Genomic DNA, 27,417 nt, shown 5'->3' with positions numbered 1-27,417 from the left:
GTGCCCTGCTAAGGTGGCACATCACATACGTGCACAGGTGGAGGTGGGGGTAGGTGGGGGGGAGGGGAGGGGAGGGGGGGGAAGAGGGGGTGTTTATGGGTTTTTGGTGTGCCTGTGTGTGTTAAAGAGAGTGTGTGTGTCTTTTAAGAGGGGAGAAGCAAGGGTGTTAGGCAATTATCAGACCCAGGAGCACAAAAAAAAAAAAAAAAAAAAAAAAGTCCAGGAGAAGAAGAATTACATACAAAGTCTTTATCCACCATCTGTCTTCTCTTGGCCCTCCTCAAAAAAACACTCTCACACACCAGCTCTCTCTTGCACACACAAACACACTCACACAAGGTCCTCATGTCATTGTGAAGTCAGGTGTTCAACGTCAACATTCAAGAAAAGAAAAAGAAAAAGAAAAAAAAAAAAAAAAAAAAAAAAAAAAAAAAAACACCTCAATGGTAAAAATCATCTCTACCATCACAATGCTTCAGTTCATAAAATCTTGACATTTCTGAAAAGTGATTTTTTTCCCTCCAGGTTTAAAGCGGTCTGCGTGTGTGTGTAGTTGTTGTTGTCGTCTTTTGTCCCACTGCTGCAAACACACACACACACACACACATGCACAACCAACATACGCACACTCACGCACTCCAACACACACCACATGTCCTCTTTTTAGTGGAGAAAGACATGGCGCAATGGAGAGACACTCCTCCTCTGGGCGGACGCACCGATCACCGGGGGAGGAGACACGGGGTCGTTGCCACGGCTACCAGGGGTCTTCCAGCTCACCGGCATTCTGGGTGAGTAAAGAGGAAAGAAGATGGAGAGAGAGAGAGATGCGTTAAGAGTTGTAGTTAAGATACTGCTCCTGATGATTTAAGTGTATTTAAACTGGAAGATGGTACATTTTTAACCTCGCTGCCCTTTCATCTATTCAAAATGAATGGATAATGGTGAAAGACAATGAGACTCCCCTGCCCAGCCTTTAACACAACCAGAACCCAGACCTCTGATGACTCACCTTGCGGAGAATCACAAGGCCAACTGTCAAGACTGAAAAACAGGGGAGAAATTAAGAGAACCGAGGAGTCCCTACAGTTGTTGCCGCCAGCTCAAGCACAGCAGCGGGCTTTTATTTTGGAGGTTTCAAACCCCCCCCCCCCTCAAGAGCCTCTATTGTTTTAAGACAAGCCCAAAAGCAGATGACAGATTAACACGTCTTCAAGCAGCTGACATGAAATTTCGAGTCTAGGCTGGAGCTAAAAGCTGACAGAGGAGGGCGAGGAGGAAGGTGAGGGTTTACTTTCTACTCGAGCTGTTACCAAAAACTTCACAACCTACACAGAAACATATAGAACACATTAAATATAGAAACACTGACTGAGTCCTCTAGAAGTTTCGGGGAATGGCCCTGTATCAAATGCCACCATATTGTTATCTCTATATTAGGGATTTTAAACATTTTTTTGGGACATACAACTCATTTTAAATGGAAAAATATGACTTTTTCCTGCTTTTTGTATCCCTAATCACAACCCTGATGTACACGTTTGCATGGTGACTGATTTGGTACAGGACCGAGTGACAAAAGTTACACTTAAGAGATGCTCATACACTTGACACAAATCATGGCATTATACCTCAAATCATTTTTATTTGTTAATTTGTCATTTAACTGTGCGGGACTGATTTGGCCCACGTAACCGCATACAAATACAACTCATACATACACAAACGCACATACATACATACACACAGTGTTAAGCATAACCTCCCCTCATATAGTTAAGTGCCTTTAGATATTGAAAAGATAAGTGCAGTGCATGCATTACCAGAGTCATTGTGTACAGGGCATTATACAGGCTCACAATAACCTCTTTCTACCTGCTTTCACAGAGAAGAGAAATAAACACTGTAGGTTTCAGCTGTTTGTTTGAATCAAACTTTCACAATGAAGTAAGAGTTTGAGATTGCATTTTGTTTTGTTAACCTGTAAGTAAAGGAATATATACTGTATGTGGGGCTTTAATCTGCCACAGTTAATACCAGTCAGCATGAGCAGAGGGTGACTAATTAAAACCTGGTTTATTAATACTTCAGCCATACTAGGAATTTACAGACACACAACCATCTCACATGTAACACATTCATTGTTGTCCAGGTGTCATCGATCGTACAGGTGCTAAACCAGGTTTTAAAGTCCCTGACTGGACATCATGGCTTGAATGCCTATAATGGAATTCAATGGAATGACATTTACAGCCACGCTTGTGTTGTGTGACTCTATGGATTAAATGTTGGTAACCTGGTCTGTCGGTCAAAATTAAAATATTTGGGGAAAAAAAGATTGATGGATCAATATTTGGAGAAAACACTGTGATCTCAATATATCATCAAGCGCAGTAATCAGGTCTATTTTTCCCGGTCAGAATACCTCTCAACCTAATGAATGAATGATAGCATAGCATGCTAGCATGTAGCACGTTAACACAGTAAATTTTAGCATATCATCAAGCTAACATGATAAACATTACATATTAAAACGCTAATATTCTAGTCGTTAACATGTGTGCTTACATGCTAACTGTTGGCATGTTTGGCAAAAAAAAGATGTTGGCCAGACTGTTTTTCCAGCTCTACACAGTTTGACTTAGCTCAACTTTTATTAGACTAAGCTACACTTTATCAGCCTCAGCTGCGCTTTGAGATGAAAGCTTAAGTAGCATGGTCACCATTGTAATGTTAGCATTCAGCTCAAAATAGCTAACGTCATGCAAACATCTTAACGTTAGCATTTAACAACCGACAGCATCCAATAAACACGTATGTTTACATGCTAACTGTAGGCACGTTAACATGAAAACCTTCACACAACATTAGCTGTGATTTGAGCTGCTAACGACAGCTTAAAACTAAAACTGACAAAGCTTTGTGTTGCTGGGTCGAAGCAGACACGGGACTGACGAAAGCTGAGCCAAGTCACACAATGCAGTGCTGCTTAGCACAAAGACATACCCACTGTAGAAAGGATAACACTTTTTGATTTCACTAATACTTCCTATCGTGCCACCTTCAGGCCACACTTTACATTTTTGTCCTCCTGGTGAAACTTTCTGTTTTTTCTTTGCAAGTGTGTGATGAGCATTACAGCCTTGCTGGTGTGGCTCTAGAGTTTCAGTCTGGTTTTCATTTAAATTTTATGTCTCCTTTGGTTGCCTGGTAACCTAACATGTTTTGCCTTCTTGAGAGTTACTCAAATTTACATCCACCTGAACACCAACCAGGAACACATTTCAGCTCCTTTGTGGTGACTGTGAAGCAGCATACTAACATGTGGTGATGTGGTGGGAGAATGATTTAAATCAAACCTCAAGTATACACCCACCGACCCACCCACCCATCCACACAAGCATCCCTGTGTGGTCAGACTGCCTGGTTTTTCAGTACCCAGACTGGTTTGAACGACCCAAGATTGCTGAAAATGTGGATAAACGGGCTAACACTCAAGTATCCCCCCTTCCCCACTATCAAAAACACACATTTCAGTAGTGATGACTGGTCTCTTGCTCGGTCACGCAAACTCATGCAGACACACATACATACATATACACAAAAGAGTGTGTTCTGAGTCTGTAGATGAAGTAGGCCTGGAGACAGAGCAGTGTGTTTGAGACAGCTGCAGTTCCTAGGGTCTCCTCTCCTTCTTTCTGTTTCAGTTCGTCTGCTGTAAGCAGGTGTGGGGTTGAGGTTTTGGAGGGGGGGAGAGGGGAAGGGTTAAGGAAGGGTATCAGCCAGAAGCCAACACTGGTAAATGTAGGCTATGGGGGTGCTTAACCAGCCACTTTTGCCAATGATTGTTATGGGTTATTTTCTATTGTAAACATCAGTCACATCAGTGTGGCCAAGTCGTAAAGGTAGCTGACAAGTTTAGGAATCCAAGCCAAGGTGGTCAGTGGAAAGGGAGGGGAGGGGGGGGGTCCTCATTAGGTGGAAGGTAAATATGTAGCTCCGGGAGACAGAACTTGAATAGACAGAAGGGCCGTTTTTATTTCCATTGCATTATTAAAATAATCATGAATGGCAACGGTGGCTGTAGTTGCAGACTGTGATAAAGCCGGAAGTGGCCAGAGTGTCCATTCAAGTTCTGTGATGAAGGAAAGAGGAGGAGAGGTCATAGCGCATCTGACTAGAGCTCTGGGACCAGGATCGGATGGGTGGGTGGGTGGTTGGGTATGCAGGCGGGTTGCTCAGTCAGAGGAGGGATCGGACTCAGGAGTGGGCGCGTCTTGGCAGGTCTCCGGCTCAGCGGTGGCGGGTGAGGGCGGGGGTGAGGGGGGAGAGGGAGGGGAGGCGGGCTGCTCCCGGCCGTCGCTGCTGTCGTCGTCGTCGTTGTTGTCGGAGATCCTCCTGCTCTCCCCTGCTCCCTCGGCAGTGTTGTCCCCCCGCAGGTGGTAGGCAGCCAGGGACTCCTCCAGCACCGTGCGGTACTGCCCCCGGTGGTGCAGGCGGAACTGCCGCAGAGCCTCCAGAAGGTGAGCCGCCGTGCTGCCACCTCCCTCCTCACTCTCCTCCTCTCCCCCCGCACAGGCCTGAGGTGACACGCCAGGGGTCAGACTCTGCAGGCACGCTCCACGGTCAAACACACACCAACACACACACACACACACACACACACATACACACATCTAACAAGCAGTGGCACAGTACTCACATCATTGTCACACAAATATCTACCACACACTAGCGTGACGATGTCAGAGACATTCTTGCACCAGTCGGACAGGCCCATGCAAACGCTACCTCTGACCCTGTGACCAACAACCCTTTGTGATATTTGCTGTATGGTATAACAGAGAGAAGGGGGTTGGTCAGTACCCACACAGCTCTGAGAAAAGAGCCCTGCAAGTCAAGACCTCATTGCCATTAATATGACAAATACAATCATGTGCCCTCGTACATATTGACAAACACACACACACACACACACACACACACACACACCATCACGTCCACCCTTCCAGACTACTAAACATCTGATGCTAATTTCTTCTTTAGAATAAGAATGATATTTGTAAAAGTGTCTGCTGCAGGATACTGGATGTGAGATGTCCTCCTACGCTACACTACATGTGAATTTAATATAAACTTAATTTTTGAGCTCTGATTCTCGAGCTGGCATTAGATTTGCGGTTGCATAGCTGAAATTTTTCAAGTGGACTGGAGTGGATGGGAAACTCCATTTTCAAGTGTATTTCTTAACATCCATCTTTTTTTACAATGTTTAGCATTTGAAATAACATTTTAATTTGATCCTGTTTCTACCACTGTTTGGCCTGAATATATACAACAATATTTTACTCACCAACACCAACAGAGAGTTGCATTATAAGTTGCTTATAGCCTTAATGTTGCTAGGCTAGCGAGTGATTGACCAAATCGGCAGACACTTTACACTTGTTTTCACTCATCATGGACTCTAAAAGACTCACTATAAACAAACAGACTTCTGAGTCTTTTAGACGAGTAAAAACAAGTGAAAAGTGTCTTCTGATGTCTTCACTACAGAAACGGGACGGGGTCCAAATCGCCTGTCGAGCAGCCAAGAATTACTGTTGTCACAGATGATGAGGAGCTCAAACAGACTGAAAAAAAACACTGAAAAAATCTGAAAAATGCTAAAAAAATAACTACGACTGTTTCCAAGAGCCTGACAGGAGAGAGAGAGTGTGAGTATGTAACCGAAAGATGCTCAAAATGTGAGATTTATGTTCTGCGGACGGAAGTATTTCACTTTTATGAGAGAAATGGCTTCAAGGATTTGGGACTCTCTTCTTCTTGGATTAATATCATCTCGGGGAAACTTTCCCCAACAGGATGAGTGTGAAAGTGTGTCGTATCTTCAAAAAGTCTTCGTTCAAAAACAGCTGTTGTAACGAGGGGGGTCACCTTATAGTCAGGGTCATCTTTTAGTCAGGCCAAAACAGTATTTATGATATAAATTCGGTGTGTTATAACTGTGATTTATGGGTTTCTGAAAGCGCTAGGCAATATTTCTGAGCAAGTTTATTCAAAACTGAATAGCTGTGCCAGAAGAGTATTATCTATTGACATTTTTGTTGTTTTTAAATGTATGGAGACAAGTGTGACTGAGAATGTAGAACGTCAGTAATCATGTCTAGATGCTGCATCCAGAGCAGCTATTGGTTTAGAGAACTTTCTTATTCTATTTCTCATATTGTATTTATTAAGTGTCCTTGAATCATCATGACATTCTCTTTCTTCTGCTCAGTTTGCAGGACTTGTTTTCAGGAAAAAAAAAAAAACAATCCTGAAAACCAGACTGAAGAAGAATTATGTCATGCTATTTATTTAACTCAGAAATATAAGACCGAATAATACAAAATAGAGTAAATTGCTTCTTGAGGATATTATTTGTTAAGTCTACTATCACAGTTAAAAATGCTTATAAAAAGGTCAAATGCAGACCATTTTTTATTCAGGGTCATGAAGCATTTAGTAATATCAAACCATTTCATTTAGTCACATTTAAGTCATCTGCAGGTTATGCTGGTTTAAACGATGTGCATTCAGTGTTGAGGAGTTCAAGAGGTTTATCTACGTTTTATTGTATATCCTATTTCAATGATAAATACAAAATCGAAATTGAACGCGCGGTGCTTCAATGCTTTTCAACGTGGAATGCAGTCGATAAAGTTTCACCAAACTTGCCAAGGTTATTCTATTGAGTCTATCCTCTACCCTCTTTCACACTTTAACCACATTCATTCTTCTCTTTCTCACACGTACATACATACACACACACACACACACACACACACACACACACACACAAAAGGGTGTCCTTGTCTGGGCTGGTGTGTGTGCTACTCTCGTTTATGAGGTCATGTTGGGAGGGGGGGAGTGAAAGGTTGAAGAGGTGAGGGGTTTAGAGAGAGAGAAAGAGAGAGAGGGAGACATGAACTTACCCCTTCCTCTTCTCTGTGAGGGTTCAGCTTGTTGTACACCGCCTCGATCACGCTCCGTCTGCAAACACACACACACACACACACACACACACACAAAGCACACAAGCTCGCTGCTTAGAGGAGAGAACGACTCCTGACATAATACAAACAATCCCTGTTCATTCTTTGCAAATGTGTATTGATTAACGTTGAAATGGAACTAAGCAAGCATCTGAGTCGATATTTGAGTATCTGCTAGTATGTGCACAAAGACACTTTCAAAGACTCTCTTTCTGCATATATACATTTAAGTGTTTCGATCAGTGTTGTCTGCATGTTTGGAAGTTTTGAAAAGCGTGTATGTGTTTGTTGGAATACATGAAACAGCTGCATGTCCTCATTATTTTCTATTAACAATTAACCTGATGATTATTTTCTCGATTAAACATCTATAAAACATCACAAACTAATTAAAACTGCAAACAATTTCCCAGAGCCCAGGTCAAATTCTCTTTTTAGTCTGACGACAGACTAAAATACAAAGATATTAATTTAACCAAGATGTAAAGTAAATAAAAGATTTTAAGATTTTAAAGGCAGGAACCAGAGAAGTTTGGGATTTTTGCTTTTCAAATAGTCGACAATTAATTTTTTTGTTGATTGAATAATCGATTATTCAACTAATTCTTTCAACTCTGACATTGTGTATTTAGGTATTTATCAAAAAATGAAGTAATGCATGTTGGGTTGCTTCTGCAAGTTGGAAAATTCAAGACCAATGAAATCATGAAAATGTTCGAGTGCATGCAATTTCATGAGAAATATGCATGGATAAATATTCATATCTTTGCAAAATAAACAGGCTAAAAGGTCGTGAACCCTCAGAATCTATTGCCAGTAAAATCCTCAATGCTAGTTATGCAATTTCTTTTAAATGTCAGTTAAAACACACCTTTTATAACTGGCTTTTAACTGACTTTCTTATTTATTAATTATCTGGTTTTACTTTTTACTGTAAAAAATAAATAAAGTTATTATAATTATTGGCAGCCTGTGGGGTTAGAGAGCAAATACATTAAATTATGACTTATGTGTTCATTAAAATGCATTCTGGTGGTAAATTATGAGTTTTAGAAGTTTGTTAGCAGTAACAACATAATGTGTATGGATAGTTGAGTCCTATATTATTTAACAGTGTGGTTGAAATGTAAAACATGTAGTTCAATGTTGTCCCGAGCTGTGTATTTACTTGCTGGCCAGGCCTCCGCCGGGTGGAAGGTTGGGGATGTTCTCTGTGGCAATGCTCCTCAGGACAGACACCAGGTCAGGGACTCCCGCCTCCCCACAGTTCCCCAGCAGCTCTGCACGCAAACACAAAAGGTGGCAAGGGGGGTTTGTGAGAGGTTATGTTGTATACCAAGGCAAAGTTATAGCAAGTTCTGGGCTGAGAAATTGTCCAAAGTAGGGCGGGGGGAAGCAGCACAGTGTAGCAGACTGATTTCAAATATGTGTACTACCTAAAGAATGTTTATTTTGTCCCGGTTGTGTACACAGTAACTGAGCATAGTGCGTGGTCACTTGTTTCACTTAACCTTTTAAGAAAAACATTTTTCAAATAGGCATTGAAAACATGCAGTGTAGGCTTTTAACTACTACTGAGCAGTTATATGTTTATTACAAACCATTACAGCATATCAGCCTGTGATAGTTTAAGTGCTTGGTGTGGCAGCAACACTGAAACTAATATTGATTTGTAAATTTGTGACTCTAATTTTAGATCAATGTAAAAGGTCTCTACTGAACATAATGCATACTGTCAGTCTATTAGCCTATATGTATTGTGTGTAGTTGTGGGTGTGCGCGTGTCATGTATGCTGACCCTCAACACGGGTCTCCAGGTATTTATCCAATTCCTCTTCTTTCTTCACAGCCTCCTCTGAGATCTTGGGGGCTCCGGGTAAACACACCAACACCACGCTCATATTGTCTCTGCTCCCCTGCAGGATGAGGACAGGGACAGAACAAATAAAAGTTTAAAACAAACACAAAGTAGAGGGGCAACTATACAAACATGTGACGCAAAAACAATTTCTAAAATCAACATGACACTGGCAACAGTCACAGAGTTGTTGTTCTTATTTAAAATATAGGAATTTTTCCACTCTTCACTATAGATTGTCAAGTGATGTGGAAAATGCTCACCAAAAAGTCCCCCTCCACTCAAACGTGTTTTCTCTTGTTCCTACGATTGAATGTTTGAGCTTCACTGTGCAGGATGATGTACGTGCAGAGTTTGACACTACAAGGCTGTTTTCACTTTCATCTGCTGAAAGTGGAAAGTTTCTCTGAACTGACAATCTAATTTTAAGGGGAGGGCCTATGAGCGTGATTTGCGACATCACAACTAGTTTGGAAGCCAATCCTGGTCCAGTATTCATCTTACACAAGTGTGATGATGTGGAAACTTCAAGCCTCCAGCACACAAACACTGAGAATGGACTTTACAGTGAAGCAGGACACATCTTGTATTTAGAAGGAAAACTTCTGGATTTTTTTTAATGAGGGAGAAGGATAGATCATTTTAAAGTAGAATATTTTATATACATCGTTAATATGTCTTGGGGGGGAATCTTTAAGGAAAACAAAACAACACCTAGGAGAAGCATTGCAGTGTATGAGTCCTACTGTAAAAAGATAAATTCAACAATTTCTGTAGCTGCTTTTCACCATCAAAGCTTTCTAGTGAACATTATGTACAGCTTTCGTTGTGAAGTGGTGTCAATCTGGCAATAATAAAAATCATTTATATTTTAACTGAGGTCATTTTTGGACATTTTTTACATTTTCTGAATTTTTTTTTTTACACAGTAAACATGTCAGAACTTTTTCTCCTGCTGTTGCTAGTATTATAAATGACGGATGCATCATAAACAATTTGACAAACAGTAATAAACTGTTTGTGATATATCATGGACGTAATACAATACCACAGAAGCAGGTAGGTTTAGTACCTCTTCATAAAACACAACACAAACTGACATTTATATTTTATACAGCAAGTTACTGAGAGATAATTCAAACTGATAATTCACTGTCGTCTTTTTAATTCTTTAATTAGAAACCTCTAAGACTTGGCTTTTATTCACCTGTAATATGTGTATTATTACACAACGTCTGGACAGCATATTAAATGGCTTCACATAGACAAAATAGAGCCCTGGCTTTAAACCAGTGGATAGTCACGTTGTCATTACCTTGTAAAAGTCAATGTGGTCAGAGTAACTTTCTGTAAGTGTACACTAGGGATGGGTCAATGAAAGATTTTATCGTGGATCACGATAAAAAACACGATGAGTTGATCGTGGTGAATTTCCATTATCGGGATAATCGTGAATATCCTCACGAGTGACTTGATAAGCTGTCTCGCTCGCTAACGTACAGTCCTATTTTGATTTCCTGATTTATTTTGAATTGCCACAAGGGGGAGCCCGTTCCCGTCACTGCTTTTTTTTTTTGCGTTTTTCACTAAAAAAAAAAAAAAAAAAAAAGATGTGTGTCCCATCTCTGATGCAATAAAAATATTTATTTCTTAACAAAATGTAAGGTTAAGAGATTCTAGTATGTTTTAGCCGCATTTTAAGAGTTTTAAGCATATTTTGATGATTATCAGGATAATATCGTGAATCGCAGTTATGTCAGTCAGGATTTATCACGACATGAAATTTCATATCGTCCCGCGCTTAATGTACACTCTGTTACATGCATCACAAAAGGCACTGGCAGCGCAGAAGATTTATGACAGCGTGTGGCTGTTACTTGAGATAACCCGTCCAGCACGGTAAAAATAACTAGACTGCTGTGTACTTGCTGGTTATTGGACTACTCTAGACGCAAAATAAATGATCCATGGAAGGCAAAAGTTCAAGATGTGTACTTATGGACAAGTTCAGCTGAGGCAAAGAGTGATTTATCAATAGCTGAAAGGGCCAATGGGCAGGGACAGATTTGAAAGCAATAATGCACCATTTAACTAGGCTGCCAAGTGAAGCAGAACAGCCAATAGTAACTGATGAATGAATAAATCATTTATCTGGATGATCTGATCTCAGACTGAGATGTTACATTCTTTATGCGCAAGATCATTCTGTTACGTTGTGATACTGATCCATTATTTACATATTTGGTTCAAATTTGGTTATCATTCCAAATATGAATACCTGAAGCTTTTGTTCTCGAACAAGTCACATTTTCCCCAATGCTAAGAACGAGAGCAGAGATCTGATGACGGTTTAAACCCTCATCATCACCCACTCTGTCAAGATATTAGTCAAAGCGAACACTAGACAGCTTCAACTATTCCCTCGTCAACACTATCAGGGCAACCATCACAATATAAGATTAACAATAAAAAGTTTAAAGAAGTATTTTAATTAGTACTCAACACATGACTATTTCAAATTCCTCAACATATTCAGATTTCATTTTCAACATTCAAACCATTATCACCAGAATATTGTATGATCATTCTCACATTATCTGTAACTTTCTAATCCTGAAACATATCTCTGTCCTATAAACCACACTGGGAGACAACAAAAGTTTAATTTTGATGAAAAACATGAATTTTGTGCCTTTTTAAAAAATTTTTTGTTCACATTTAACAACATAGGCCCCCTTTACACCTTGCATTAAAATGCGTCTCATATCCAGATTGTATCTAGATATCATTTAACCTGATTACATTTACACCTGGTTTTAATATGTGTCTCCAGTGTCAACATTGAGATCCGATCGCTCTGTCCAGTTCAAACAACTGAACATCACATCCTCCTCTCTTTGCACAGGTCCAAAAAAAACAACAACAACAACAAAAAAAAGATGGTAGCCGTCCATGAAGCTGCGCTACTGTATGGACTTTTACTTGCTTTTCAAAGAGGGGGAAGAAGCTGACAGTTGATCTCATCCATGAGTGTCTTGTATATCCATAGCGTTCTTGCTAGTAGCTTAGCTCGCTAACTGGCTAATGGCTGCTACCTTGCTGGTTTGGAACAGTTGCGCGCAACAATGTATTTCCGCCAACATCGTTGCATTTACACTTGTGTTCAATGTGGTCACAATGTGTCCTTGACCACCTCCAGAGGTGGTTTGGCCAATCAGATCACAATCCGTCCTCAATGCGTCTTGGGTGCATTTACACCTGTACTTTCATGTGGTCAAGCGCTATCCGATTGCAATCTGAGCACCCAAAACACATTTTAATGCAAGGTGTAAAGGGGGTCATATATTCTTTCACCTCCACTGCATGATTTTTTTGTTTACATCATGAGTAAAAACAATAGCTTACCTTATGCAGGCAGGTGTCCACCACTGAGTTACAGACCTTCTCCAGGTCATCACACACCAGGAGTCGTGAGCGGACAAACTCGCACAGCTCCTCGTTGGACATGACGTCCCAGATTCCGTCACATGCCAGCACCACAAACTCGTCTCCTTCGGCCGCCCGTTCCAGCACGCACACCTCAGGCTCAGGGCTCACCAGCTGCTCCGTGGGGCCCTTACCATCCACACATTTGTAGTCGTAGTCCCCCAGGGCCCGGGACACAGCCAGGGAGCCGTTTACCCTCTGGATCATGACTGAGCCGCCAGCGTTCTGGATGCGCTCCTTTTCGCGGGGGTTGCAGGGCTTGTGGTCCTGGGTGGAGAAGCCCACCTTGCTGTCTCGACTCAGCACGGCCCGCGAGTCGCCGCAGTTAATGAAGTAGAGGTGGGTCGGGCTGAGCAACACGCACACAGCTGTGGATCCACTGCGGTCCAGGCCCTGCCGCAGGTCAGAGAAGCTGCGCATGTACTCGTCAATGTTCAGGAAGCCCGAGCGGATGCCGTCCTTCACGCCCTCCACGGAGCCGGATCCTGAACTAAAGTCGGCCCCTCCTGACAAGATGTGTTCCAGCAGGTGGCCGGAGCAGTAGTTGGCAACCCGGGAGCCTGCGTGGCCATCATAAACAGCAAAGAAGGACCAGTCGGTGAGTCCGTGGGGGAGGCCCACCACAGCTGTGTGGGCGTCCTCCATCTCCACCCGCCAGCCCTGCATGGAGCTCAGGCCATAGCGCAGCCCATTGCCCTCACCGTGGGCACTATGCTTCTCCGTCTTCGGCTTGTCCAGGAATGCACCCATTGCTGCCTATAGCTGGAGATTTATCAAGGAAAGAGAAGAGAGAAACAAAACACATGAAATGTTACAACATCCTCCATATACTATTAAGTCAGCCACCTTCACTGCCCATGCACCACAGTATCATGAAAATATTGTATACAGAATTAGAAGATTGGTAATATGGGTGTGTACGGCTTCTCATTTGCATGTTTGAAATTGTTTTGAGTTGTGAAAGCAGAAATGAGAACTCAGTTGAGAAGGAGCGTTATAGTACCGCTGTAGTTAGTTGATTTCATATGTTTTCATGATCTGACATTAATTGAGATGATATGAAATCAAGAAACAATCAAAAAATGTATTTCACTGACTACGTTTCAGCTAGATTTATGAATCTTATAAGCATTTTTTGATCAAGTGCATGTTCGGTGTTTAAAACATCACAAATACAATACGTAGTTACTAACTCCTTTTATCAATTCTTTATATCAAATAATATTCTATATATAGCCAAGTCTATAATAATATCCTCCGTTCTATAAATCCCTCTGTAAATCACCATGTTTTGGTGTCAGTAGTTCAGTAGGCTGCTTTGTACTGTGATTATAGAGTGCTTTTAATTACTCAATGGACGATGAGATCCTGACAAGACAAAGATAGCAAAGAAGGAACCACAGAGCTGAGGATTACACTGCATCTGCTTCTTTGAGCACACAGAGCCTCCTTTTTATCTGAACACAAGGTAACTAATACTATTAGTTAACTTGTTGGCAGAAAATAGAGTGTGACAGTACTGCATTAGAAGAGACTGAAACTCTCACCTGCCAAGTGCTGAATGGGGATGAACTCTATCTTTGGTAGTTAGTTTTTGCTCTTTGCCACTACTAAAATGCAACGGGATGCATTGGTGGGGGTGTGTTGGTTGAGGTACTAGAAGTCCAGTTTGGGTAACAGATCCATGAGTTTGAAGGGTTATCAGATGCCAAAATACTGCACAGAGGTTTACAATATGTCGAAAGATTTTACTGCTCTGGAAAGTTATCAAAGCGGCAATCGTTTTATCTTTCAGTGCAATGATCACTCTAGAAATACAGTAAGGCTGCAGCTAACGATTATTTTCAGTATCGGTTCATCTACCAATTATTTTCTCAATTAGTCGATTGTGTGGTTCATAAGATGTCAGTAAATAGTGAAAAATATCGATCACCAAGTTAAAAATGTCTTGTTTCATCCAACCAACAGTCCCAAACCCAAAAATAATTGGTTTATTATCATAGAGGAGTATGAAATCCAGAAAATATTAATATTTGGGAAGCTGGAACCAGTGTGTTCTTCCCACTTATGCTAATAAGTGGCAAAAACAATATAATAATTGCTGAAACAATAATTCGATTATCAAAATTGTTGACAATTTTCTATTGAACAACTCACTGATTAATTGACTGATCATTACAGCTCTAAAATAGTGTTCACTTTACAATTTAATTACCCAGGGATGTATGCTGGTAGATTCGGGCAGAAGTTGAGGGAGATTAAACTTTTTTTGTCGGATGACCATGCGTTTTATGCCAGAGCCCTCCATTCTACTAAATGTACCATATTGGCCTGAATATAAGGTAACCGTAATCCTTATAAGACGACACCCCACCTTTTCCAACACCTGTTTTTGAAAAATACTTTTTTAAGATATAACTTACTTCATAGTATAGTTACATAATCACGCACTCTCCTACCAGGCTCTTGGAAGCAGCCAAAAATTATTTTCTCCAGCTGTTAGCATTTATAAGGCTGCCTGTTTGTCTTTTTGAGCTCCTTATCTGTCACAGTGGTATTTGGCAGCTTGACATATTCCATTTCTGCAGTAGAAAAGTCGGAAGACGCTTTGGACTCATTTTCACTCGCCATGAATTGATTTCCTCCGTGGCAGAAAAACATGTTACACGAGCCTTCAGAAACTCCTGCAGGTTAAACTGAACTAACGAAACACTTTTAAGGCAGACTGACTCTAACACACTCACTACAAACAGACTTGAAGACGTTCGCTAGCCTAGCAACGTTAAGGTTACAAACAACCCATAATGCAACACTCTGTGTAGGAGTCAGTTTTACACTACTACTTTATCCATTCAAAATTAATATCTGATGTTGTGAACACATAATTGTCTAAACCCCGAATATAAGACAACCCCACTTTTTCAGATGTATTTCAAGGGAAAGGGGTTTTATATTCAGACCAATACGGTAATAAAAAGATGTTAAAAAATTGCTCGTTACGTTTTTATTTTAAAAGATGTTTATTATTTTGGTCTTTATTTTGGAAATTTCTGTTTGTAATTTACTGCCAACTGTACCTTAAGACACTAGCAGCACCTCCTGGTCCTTAAACTGTCCGCAGTCTTCCAATACTCAGTCTACTTACCCCACATGTATCTCTAGCATTTTTGACCTGGACTTTATTTTTTCCATCATATCAATCAATTCTGACCTAATGTCAGCAGCTGCTTACAGTATTGCTTGGTTGGGGTTGTAGCACTCATGAGATCTTGAAATCAATAAAAAGCGATACAAATCAGAAGCGCCCTGGGCACGTCTTTTTTTTTTTTTTTCCAACATATTGATTTCTCCCTCTGCATTACCTCCCACATGAGCGCATACACGGCATGACAGGCATGTGCCCAAAAAAGGCTGGTACATGCGAGGAGCGACTACAGCTGGTTTCAGAAGAACGTGTGTGTGTGTGTGTGCGTGCGTGTCTGCTCTGCGCATGTGTGCAGTGTCATAGTCAATGTGCGAGAAAAAGACACTCTATAAATACGCCAGGCCGGTTTAGATTTCATGTCCAGGGTGGGGCAGTGGGCCACGTTATTCACATTTCTATTTTCTTTTCAACTCCGTGATTGTATCAACAGACTTCCCTCCATCAAGCTCCCACCACTACTGACACTCAGAAGAAGTCTATATGTTCAAGTATGGTAGGAAAGAGCGTTCACATGTGTGTGTGAGAAAGAGAAATCTGTTATGTTCACCAGCAGTGATTCTCTCTAAAAATAAAACAAACACACTGCCATTGCCTAGCAACCACCCACCCTGCAGTGCAAACATCCAGGCTTAGCTTCATTCAGCGACATCCCCCTCTCTATGTCTCTCTCTCTCTCACTCGCTCGCTCTAAGAGACACACACACATACACACACACACTCAGTCGCCTGGTAGAGAGAGGAAAGGGGAGTTGCATCATCCATCCATTAAAGCAGTCGCAGCAACCAGACCCTGAAAGGAGACATGCAGACTGCAAGAGCACATGCAGATACTATGAGATCTCCCTGGCCGTCAATGGTGCAAGAAACTGCTGGGAAAACACACACACACACGCACACACATACGCAGAAAACCCCAGAAAATATCTTAATTGAGACATCAGACTGAAACCAGGAACTCTCAACCACTTAACCCCCTCAAAACTGCTTTCACCCGTGCTGTAACCGCAGGTCGAAACCAACACCCCCTGATGCTAAGACGCACATGTCTGCCAAAAACTACTGGCTACGAAGAGGGAAGTGGAAGGTCGGGGATTACATAATGCTGCAGAGAGCCCGAGTGCTGCTCTGAGAGCAGGCACACTCGCAAAAAACAGTTAATGCTATCCTGGAAGCAAGGTTAACACACCGCTTCCAGCACTATCCATGTGTACAAATCAATATGTTGAAATTCACCTGCACTTGCCCTGCAGGTTCATGAGTTGTCACATTTTCCACAACTCAGCGTCTTGAGATTTTGATTATAGTCTGAGGCTCTGAGTATCTGAGATAAATAAATTACTGAAGATTGTTTACAACCTTACATTTAGATAATGTGATTTTAGAGATTTCAAGAGGTTTTTTTCCAGGAATGTGCAGACCCTCAAGGTGCCGTCCCCACTTCACCACATCTCAAATTTTGTCGAGCAATACAAATTTGTCTGGTGATGCTTTTTTGAATGACTGTTTTCCACAATACAGAAAAAAGAGAGCCAATCAGAGCCTTTACAGGGGGCACTTAAGTAGACAACACTATTATGAAAGTGATATCTGAAAGTTACAACAATTTATCATACCATATAAGGAAAAAAAAACGGCCTATGCTAATTGGCTAACATTGATATTTAGCAACATTAGCTAACATGTTGGCATTACAGTCAACACAACTATTTTTCAAGCTGTTGTCACAACAAAGCTTTAGTTGCTAGTTCTTTCATTCTTTAATCTTAAGTGTTCGTTGAGAGATTACACTAGAAATGTGAACATATAGCTCAGAGAAGAGTTGAGCGATATGGCCAAAAAAACAAAATCTTTCTTTTCTTGTAAAATGCAGAAATACTGATACGTACCATATTTTTTAGGCGTTCATGTGCAAAGCAGTTGAGCAAGAATTATGAAATACTGCACCACTTACAAGGCTTTCATCACTGTGCATATAAAGATGGGCTGATAATACCAGAGGTTTCAAATAGGTACAGCACGGATATACACTTCAATTATCAGTTTCAGCACAGATAGAGCAGAAAAGTCTCATCTCCTCCTGCTTTTTGTGTTCCTAGAGACAGCTGGCAGCAGACTGAACAGGGTGCAATCCACACACTTTTACATCAGTCCCTGTGGCGTCATCTCTAATCGCAAACACAAACAGAAACAACACAAACCTTCTTTTTTTTAGTGCATACCTCTTGTAGGCGCGACCATTAAATTCACTATCTAGAGCCAGTTGGAGTCATGACAGTCCCTTAAACTGTGCCGAATTAATGACATCACAGTTTGGGGGACTGTACTACTTAACAAAGCCATTAACCAACTATCATCTCTGTTACTTTTACATCTAGAGGTAAGCTATTTGTGTATAACAACTCAATTTAGACAATGTAGACATTTTGGCCAATACCCAGCCTAATTAGAGAGGGTAAAATAGGACAGCAGGTAAGCATTTGGCAAGGTTTGCTAGCGTGCTTGTTAAAGCTAACCAGCAAGCTAAGCCAGCCTGTTACACACTGCTAAATGGATAACACACTAGCTAGGTCAGGTCTTCAATAAATCTTCTTGGCTGCCACAATAATTTACTTTGAGTCAATTAAACACTTGACCTCCTCTTGGCCGGATATGTTACTCACTAGTGATTGGTTAGGCCAAAATGGAATCCTTCCCCCACAGAAAAATAGGAACACAACATCCGACTGAATGAGGGAGTGGCGATGAAATGACCGTTCAGTCTGAATATCTGGCCAACAAAAATGTAATGGACTTGGCACAATAGTTTTTGAACGGAATATTTCTAAATCAAAAGGAGCACCCAGGACCTCTCAAGACACAAAAGAATTTGATAGCATGGAGTCTGATAATCACACAATGCTGTGCTGGTCCTACTAGAACTGTGTCCAAGTGAAATGGCCCCAAATCAGGGGCCATTCACCTCACGTTCTGTCCAAACACACCTTAATGAAGCATTCAGGCATTCTCTGCGACTTGTAAAGTTAAAATTGTCCAAATTTATCCCCCCCAATGTTGCCCTCAAATGACAAACAAAGTGGTAAATATCAGCAGAAATCACATTGCCAAGTTGAAAAATTTTACCTCAAGAACTGGCTGACAATGTACCAGGTCAATTAGTCCATTCATCTTTTCTTGAAGACCCTGTATGACATATCCAGGCAGCTACCAGAAATAACCAGAGATTATAACTATCTTACAGTACTAAAACCTTTTGTTTTTGTTTCATTATTTAGTGGCTGATGACCACTTGAAGGAAATGACCTGGTAAATATGACATGGTCCTGTGGTATTTACTCTATTTACGAGGTGAAGAGAACTACCTGAATGCACCATTAAGGTAACCAGCCGAGAATGGATTGTGGGATAGTGAGTGAGGACTGCAAAGGATACACCGTGTCACATTTCACAGCCGCATTTGGAGGAGCCTCTGGAATGGGGCAGCCGTGTCGACCTGTTATGACGTATTCAGTCTTGAAATATGGACTTTGAAGCAGCCAACGCTGAACTGGGACACAGCTCATGTTGTGTAATTGGTGCCCATGTAACAGTTATAACTTCTAAAGCCACACCTTCCCTATTAAATCTATTCACACGCATGAAATGAATTCATGTTACATATTTAAATATGCCTTTTTATCTTATCTAGCACTCTTAACAGTCTCCCACCACAACCCTTTCTGATCTTTACTATAATCAAACTCTGACCTTGCCGCTCTCTCTTTTTAAGTTGATTTTATTACACATAGAAGAACATACAACACTTAAAGACATTTTATTGACCCGCCATTTCTTCATTTCCCCATGGTGCACTAATCTGCTACAGAACACATTCAAAGTCGGCCATAAAGTGTGAAACCAGAACTTCCAGGTTCTGTTCCAGAAGATCCAAACTTAGAACATAGTTTTAGTTTATTGGTTCACTCAGTATGTCAACATAGGGATGTAATTTTAAAAAAACATGTCATGTTGTTGTCTATTAAGTATTTTAGTGTCCTTTAACAGACAGCATTTTCCATAAGTCTTTAACCATTGCCAGTTAAACATTACAAGCCAACAGTAGAGGTGAGTTCATATACAAGGTTAGTTAAGATATGGCAGGACAAAGAAGATCAGCGTTGTTGACGTTTTTAGACACCAGAGATTGCAGCTATAAAGTTAGAAAAATTACTTTAAAGAAGAGTATTGGTGAATATAACAGATACCGACTGCTACACTGCTAAATTTTCATGGGGCTGTAGTTTTTTTGTATGCTCAAAGTAATCATTAAACTTTGTCAAAATCATGAAGATTTCAACTTCTAATAGTAAGTACTGCAGTGGATGCAAATTTGTCCTAGAATCTGGAAGTAAACCTCAGGAAAATGCTTGATTTTTTCAGAAAGAGCAGTGATAGAAATGCTCAATGAGACTGCAGTGAGTTAAAGAAGATGTGAAGAGAGTGGAAAGGAGGCTACCCTACATGTTTTCAATGGTGTTTTTCAGAGTAAGGCCAAATGTGACATGGTGAATCCCTGCGATCCTTAAGTGACAAAAGGAGTGTGGAGATCAACAACCCACACTATACACCTGAGAGATTCTCAAAGTCTGTGGTTGTACCTCATGGAGGGAGCGGCCATTAAAGGACCAGTGTGTAAGATTTAGTGGCATCTAGAGGTGAGGTTGCAGATTGCAACCAACTGATAACCCCTCCCCTCACCATCCCCTCCTGTGTAGGAGGGGGCTGCAAAACTTGCAAAAAACACAAGGCCCTCTCTAGAGCCAACGTGTATTTTGTCCGTTCTGGGCTACTGTAGAAACACGGCAGTGCAACATGGTGGACTCCTTGGAAGAGGACCCACTCCCTCTGTAGATATAAAGGGCTCATTCTAAGGTAACAAAAACACAACAATTCTTAGTTTCATTTCTACCAATATTTCTGCCAATAGAGCCCCCTAAATCTGACACACTGGTCCTTTCAACAGTTAACAGACAACGGTGTTGTCTGACTCTGTACACCATGACAAAGCTCAAGCTTCATGGATACTCCATTTTAGAGCTGCAACAAGTATTCGATTAATCGATTAGTTGCCAAATACAGCATTAATAGCCAACTACTTCGATAATCGATTAATCATTTGGAGTCATTTTTTTAAGAAAAATACATGATTCATGAACATGAACGTGATTCCAGCTTCTCAAATGTGAATATTTTCTGATTTCTTTAGTCCTCTGTGACAGTAAACTGAATATCTTTGGGTTGTGGACTGTTGATTTGGACAAAACAAGATGTTTGAGGACGTCACATTGAGCTCTGGGAAACAGTGATCAATGTGTTTCACCATTTTCTGACTTTTTATGGACCAAACAACTAATCGATTAATCGAGAAAATAGTCAACATAATCAATAAGGAAAACAGTGTTTCTCCTGGGTTGATTAGGTTGACTTGATTGCTAAGCAAACTTTGAGAGAGATTCAGCAGCCACACATTTCTCCGTTCTCTGTTGAGTGTTGTCAGGTTAGGCTAATCCATTGTCGCTAACTTTGGGGCTAACCCCCTTTGATTTCAAGCAGTTGGGGAAACAACAGACAAGACTGTTCTTGGTCTTGAGAAGCTGCAGCATTTTTTAACTGACACACTGTAGTCTGTACCGTACATTTACTGCCAGACAACTTACTGCTAACCTTTTCCTCTGCTTGCTCACATTCACCGTCACTTTTCTGCCACTCGCACTTGCTCAACCACTCACTCGCTATGCACACACATTACGCACTGCCCATTTCCTTAAAAGGAGCTACACTACCAAGAGTTTCCCAGGCAACAACACAGAGGTTGACTCATGTTTCAGAACAGTGCTGCACAGAGAGGCCCCCAAAAGCTATTGATTTCCGAATGAATGGATATTTGGCGTTATTTTTGGCATTAACAAAAAGATTTTTTTGGCCTGGCAGGGGTTCTCGTTGGCCTGGCGTCCCGCCAGGTCTGTACAATTATAGGGGAAACACTGGAAAATAATCATTAGTTGCAGCCCTACACCATTCAACAACAAACACAGCACAACTAACAATCCTGCAGCAGTTTCCTAAAACCTTTTTAATACCAAGATCACCTTCCTTCACGAGTGACTTACAAAATAAAACTAAGAGTATCTAGGTACATTTAAAGACACCTAGCCAAGCCTTTAAATCCTCCCAAAGTGTAACAAACATAATATAAATTTTGGAAACACATATTGACTGCTGCCATACATATTGAGTTACTAACAGCTATTCCGTGTAGCAGAGGCAAAGAGGGATGGTTTAGATTTTGATTCCTCATTGGCATCACTCTTCTCAATGGATCTGAGAGGAAACATCAACAATCTAGTTGATTAAAAATGAAAACTATATATCAGAGCTGCAAGTAGTTGTGATTTTCATTATCAATTACTCATTTGATCCATAAAATATCATCAAATTGTGAACATGGCACAAGTTTCTAGAGTCCATGGTGACGTCTTAAAATATTTTGTTTTGTCTGAACAGTGTACTATCATAAAAGGGGAAGTAAACCGGAAAATATTGACATTTGAGTAGTTGAAACCTGTGAATATTTGCAATTCCCCCTTAAAAAACTACTTTCACAATTTATAAAACTATCAAAGTTGTTCATTTTCTAACAGCTCATCGATTAATAAACCAATCATTGCAGTTGTACTATATATCATTCATCGCATTTTTATTCCAGATGTACTTATGCAAACACATATGGACATTTTCTCAAATGTCTATAAATAACATGACCCCAGCATAAAGCAACAGCACTTAATATCAGTGCACCATTGTTAGTGGCAAATATAAGCCTTTTATCCATATGCAATAGCTCATACTCTGAGGATATTTCATCAATGAAATCAGCACAAAAACCATATCTGAAAGGCTCAACAGTAAATGTTATCCAGATGCCTTCATGTTGGTATGCACTTGTTGCCCTCAGAGAATAATCTTTATGAATGAATGAGAAAGCTGCAGTTGAACTAATTTACTCCACTGAAAATTGTCAAACGGGTTTGTCAAAGTGAGGACTGTTTTTTCAAACCAGTGCTAATTCTTCCCTACGACAGAAGACCAATGTGGGTTCATACAGTGATTCACATTTTTTGAAAGCACCTTGTGACGCCTACAGTTCCATCACCGCACAGCCAAGGCTGTAAAGATCTGTCAAACTCTAAAATAAGCTTGTTGACTGTCTCAAGCTCTCACTGACACTGTGTTTCATCTGCCCCTCAGTCTTTACACAGTGACTGCTGACTAAGATAAGATTATCAGCTATTGAACTCCTCCCGTATCTGGCTAGCAGGACACATGCCCAACACCAGGTGATGTCATGTACTCTTCACCTGGGCACCTTATCGCAATCTGATATACTGGAGAAGGTGAGTAGAGTGGCCACTGAGCTAAATTTCAGCACTGCGTAATACAAAATTGATGATGAAATGTGAACTTACCATTATCCTTATCTTAGATAACACATGTCTGAATTATAGTAGAGCAAGGGCTTAATCAACAATGATTTTCTAAAGATCATATAAGATTCCCAAAGTGGATTAAACTGAAACACCCAGGTTTGTCTGCTCAGAGATTTGGCCCTTGGCAAACATTTTTTTTTGCATTTGAACCAGGACGTGCTAAGCCAACACATCAGAAGTTGAGGGAGTACTGTCTATAAAGATTCTTGGAGGAATACGCTTCACATTGCTGGTAGGGGTGCCTGCTTATTATTATGGAAAGTCAGGGTAGAAATTGTCATTTTGAAAGCCTAGATGAGACTTGGGTTTAGACTGTGTCAAACTGGGAATAAGGCCAGGTTGCATGAAAACTTTCAGACATTCCTATCACAATACTGGGAGGAAGATATGACGAGAAAATCTGATAGAGATGGGTTTGATTACTGATCTGAGTTGTTAGAGGGGGTGACTTATTTCTGATCATATCAGACACATTATGAAATGTTTTAATATACTTCTACTATACTTAGAGCTGCCGCAGTTACCGCGGTAACGCAATCACATCACACCCACTGCAGAGTCAAACCGATCACCGCTTCACCGCTGAGTGAGCAGTTCAAGTGATGGGACATTAGTTATTCTCTCAGGCTGGACATAAAGAATGACGTACCTGCTGAATGCCGACCAATATTCCTACTGCAAAGTCGGCTTATTTATGACAACACTGGCATAAAGTTAGACATTTACACTATAGATGCTATAAAGAATAGACTACTACAGGAATAAATGCATTCAGAAAGTTTACTGTATTGGTCCGAATTTAAGTTTTTTTCCTGGGAATACGTCTGAAAAAGTGGGGTCGCCTTACATTCAGGGTCTAGATGATTAACATGTTCATAACAGCAGATATTATTTTGGCTGGATAAAGTTCCAGTGTAAAACCAACTCCTACATGGAGTGCTGCATTATGGGTTGTTTGTAGCTTTCTGTCGCAGATGAAAAGGAGCTCAAAATGACAAACAGGCAGTCTTATAAATGCTAACTGAGGGAGAAAATAATTTTTGACCACTTCCAAGAGCCTGGTAGGAGAGTGTGTGAGTATGTAACTATACTCTGATGAAAGTTATATTCAAAAAGTATTTTTCCAAAAACAGGTGTTAGAAAAGGGGCGATGGGATCATCTTATATTTGCGCCAATTATTTTATAACATCTGAGGTTTCTTTTTTTTTTTCATGGCAGTTACTGTGACAGTTTGAATGGCTTTGCTAATTTTTTACAGTAAGAAAAAAAACAATACCACAGCAGCTCTAACTATACTCTACAAAGAGAACAGTAAGCAAGGTTTCAAATGTTAGTAGCTGCAGTCAGCATCTAGTTGTTGGTTGCTCTCAAAATGAGAAAGAAAATACTGTGAATCAAGAACAATGGCTCATACAAACCCAAATTCAATGGGAACCCAAAATCTTTTTTTAAAATAGTCTGAGTTATGGTTGAACATGTGTGCTCATAAATTCCTGTATTTCTATACAGCTGAAGCAAAGTTAGGAGTTACCAACCAAGCCCATGTTTATGGTCAAGACATTCCCTCCACATTTATACAGCTGTCCTGCGCCTATGGATCTGCCCCTCCCATATACAGCCTAGAATATATACTGTACAATATATATCAAATATGAGAAAGACATTAACATACATAGCTGCTCACTTTGCAGTACCATCAATCAACTGAGACATGAGGCACAAAGTGTAACTTGCCGCAGTACTTAACCAGTTAACAAGCAAGACAATGAGTAAAGTTTGAACTAAATCAATTGTGATAAATTATTTGCTTGTATGTTAAGATAAAGTTTCAGTATTTCTTAATTCATAGTTCATTTCACAGTTATTTTGATAGCATCTCACCTGCACAATACCAACTGTGCTAGATCAAGAAACTTTAGTTAAGCTGTACATTGTTATACAGCTGTGTGTATCACTGAATATGCAATATTTAAGGTAAACAATGAGCTGGTGACCACCGGTTAATTGCTGCTGCCGCAGTGAAACATGACTGGTTATAAACACCTTACCAGTTTGTGACTTACATTAAGTGTTATCTGCTTAGATTGCATTTCATGTGTACTGAGTGACTTCACGGGCTTCAACATAGATACTAGACGTGCCTTGAGGTTATAATTACCTTCTAAGGTCGCAACACACACACAACAGAACATATAGCAGCAATGCAACTGGCACTGCGTGCAGTTAATGTTTGACACATTGACACAATTAGCTCTGGACATTTATCGCCACATAGCTACTTATTGAAATGAATGTGACTTGCACTTATCTCGCTTCATTCTGTGGCGTTGTGTTTGTGTAAATGTAATATCAGACCGTTGGAAATACCATTAGACTGCTAACCATTGACACCCTTATGACAAAGTCCGCTAAGCTGTCATTAGCTGGTTAAAGCTAGTGTAGTTATACCATGCTAGATTAGCTTGCTGGGGACCAGACTAAGCACTGAAGGCCAACGTGTCGTTTGATTGATAACAGCAGTGTTACTTTAAATTTGCTTCATTCAGAATTGCCTCGCTAAATGATGGCGGTAACGTTAGCCAAGTTACTTTGAAACTTCAGGTGAGGAACCAGGTTTTATTTTGACTATGATCTGTTTGCACGCTAACGTAACGTACGTTATTACAACACAGTTTATGTTAAACATGAACCCGACTGGCTGATTTAGAAAATGCGTTTCTGTGTTAAATACCAATCCACTGACCACATGCTGAACTCCATTCCTCTTTACAATGGTCCCTCTGCGGAAAGGCCTAGTTTGCTGGTGTGTTGATGTGAGCTAACGTTAGCTGGCTCGCTAATGTTAACTGAACAGTTAGCTGCCGTTGAAGCCAACGCAATTCCCCTGCTAATGACGTTAGCGCACATACTAGCATGCTACTTACGTTTTCCTGCTGTTATGCGAATGTTGATCCAATCTTGATGATCTGCTGGATTCTGCTTTTGTGTGAAGATATGTCGTTAACCTGGCTATCTACGGAGCTAACGTGAGCTAGCTAGCTATGTTATGTTTCCTTATTTGACAAAAAATAATGGAGATTGGCCTCAGATGAGCGGCGATAATTCCTTTCTCGGTGGTTCCCTGCTTGGACAGCGTTGATTTTTACGCATGTTTGACGCCAGTTCTGTCTCTCACATTAAATACAGACTATTCCGATCGTTCCAAAACAAATATGGACACTGAGAATCGGTTATATTATACAACGCTGACAAATCTAGCACTTTCTTCCATTGAAAGGCCAGAGCTATCCTTCGACTTTGGGTGCTGAACAAGAGGAGGTGTTATTTTTGGCATATGCTCGGTGATTGGTCACAACGTCTAGGCAAAACGTCCGTTAATTGGCTGATCTCTCTGTCAATTAGCTCTGCCCCTGACCAATACTACGTTTCATTGGTCTATTACCGAACTTCTATGATGCACTGGATCTAAAAGGTAGACACTCGTGAGTTATACCTGCGTACGCCGGAATTGACCAGTTCAAGCGGAGTCAGCCTTGAAATAAAAACGTCCACCCCGCGGAGGATGCTGGTTGAGCTGTTTCAACCTGGCAACAAAGATAAATAACAGAAAACAAAGCGTGGCACAGTTTAGTTTGAAGTGTTTTAATATAAAAATATGTTTGGAAGTTGCACCACACATCAGCCCAAACGCCCCGGAGTAAATAACAAGCGCAACCTAACTCAAGCACAACAGGGACGCTTGAAGGGGTTCCAGGGAGTCTCCAATAAAAGCATTTTCATATAATTCACTAGAAATTATCATATTTCAAGAACTACTACTATTATATCTGTTATATCTGTATCTTATGTTTCATGTAGACTGAAGTTACACATGTCATAACTAAATCAAACATGACAAAATATCTTATCAAATATACAATGTGATAACAACAACAACAAAAATAATAATAGTAATAATGATTATTATTATTATTATTATTATTATAGTTTAATTTATATGGGACTTTTTTTTAAAAACGTTGTTTACAAAGTGTTTAACATTGTCTGCACATTATAAACAAAAAACCCAACAAAAAAGCACATATGAATAGTCAATGCATTTTAAATTAAAGTGTTAAAACAAAATACAGCAATGCCCACAGAATAAGGTAAAGGAAAAGAAAAGGAAATCAATGGAGAAGTTAAAACCATGAGTACTAATTGATGAAAGACCAAATCATATAAAAGCACATCTTTAAAAGTACGTTTTCAGAAGCGATTTAAAAGTGTGTACTAAATCTGTGAGCTTAACATCCTCTGGCAGGCTA

General features: G+C 40.4%; 1 protein-coding gene and 1 long non-coding RNA gene across 5 annotated transcripts; one reads left to right on the top strand and one right to left on the bottom strand.

Annotated features, from left to right (window-relative positions):
- Positions 1–69: 69 nt before the first annotated feature.
- ppm1bb (protein phosphatase, Mg2+/Mn2+ dependent, 1Bb) lies at positions 70–26,441 on the bottom strand. 3 transcript variants are annotated; one of them, XM_044337289.1, is made up of 6 exons: positions 26,035–26,440; positions 12,301–13,143; positions 8,836–8,953; positions 8,206–8,317; positions 6,978–7,035; positions 70–787 (listed from the first exon to the last, which is right to left on the bottom strand). In XM_044337289.1, exons 2-6 carry the CDS (start codon positions 13,129–13,131, stop codon positions 758–760), a joined length of 1,149 nt encoding a protein of 382 aa, XP_044193224.1. In that variant the 5' UTR covers positions 13,132–13,143; positions 26,035–26,440; the 3' UTR covers positions 70–757. The 3 variants fall into 3 exon arrangements, with proteins under 3 accessions (XP_044193224.1, XP_044193222.1, XP_044193223.1); XM_044337287.1 differs by lacking the exon at positions 70–787 and adding an exon at positions 1,982–4,580 and having other exon boundaries at positions 26,035–26,441; XM_044337288.1 differs by lacking the exons at positions 70–787; positions 26,035–26,440 and adding exons at positions 1,982–4,580; positions 25,854–25,957.
- On the top strand, positions 19,560–23,924 carry LOC122970928. Of its 2 annotated transcripts, none has more exons than XR_006399354.1 (4): positions 19,560–19,687; positions 22,871–23,016; positions 23,263–23,341; positions 23,619–23,924. It is a non-coding gene; the product is annotated as an uncharacterized LOC122970928 (long non-coding RNA). The 2 variants fall into 2 exon arrangements; XR_006399355.1 differs by lacking the exon at positions 19,560–19,687 and adding an exon at positions 20,460–20,494.
- Positions 26,442–27,417: the final 976 nt, after the last annotated feature.

The sequence above is a fragment of the Thunnus albacares genome, chromosome 20 (assembly GCF_914725855.1).
Source record: "Thunnus albacares chromosome 20, fThuAlb1.1, whole genome shotgun sequence".
Taxonomy (NCBI): Eukaryota; Metazoa; Chordata; class Actinopteri; order Scombriformes; family Scombridae; genus Thunnus; species Thunnus albacares.
This window is presented reverse-complemented; position numbering and strand designations above follow the sequence as displayed.

Bases quoted from the DNA above. Each gene is read 5' to 3' on its own strand.
- ppm1bb (XM_044337287.1), bottom strand. From the start codon at position 13,131: ATGGGTGCATTCCTGGACAAGCCGAAGACGGAGAAGCATAGTGCCCAC. The intron at 8,954-12,300 runs GTAAGCTATTGT...CTCATCCTGCAG, and splicing joins TGGACACCTGCCTGCATAAG to GGGAGCAGAGACAATATGAG. The intron at 8,318-8,835 runs GTCAGCATACAT...GTTTGCGTGCAG, and splicing joins CCTGGAGACCCGTGTTGAGG to AGCTGCTGGGGAACTGTGGG.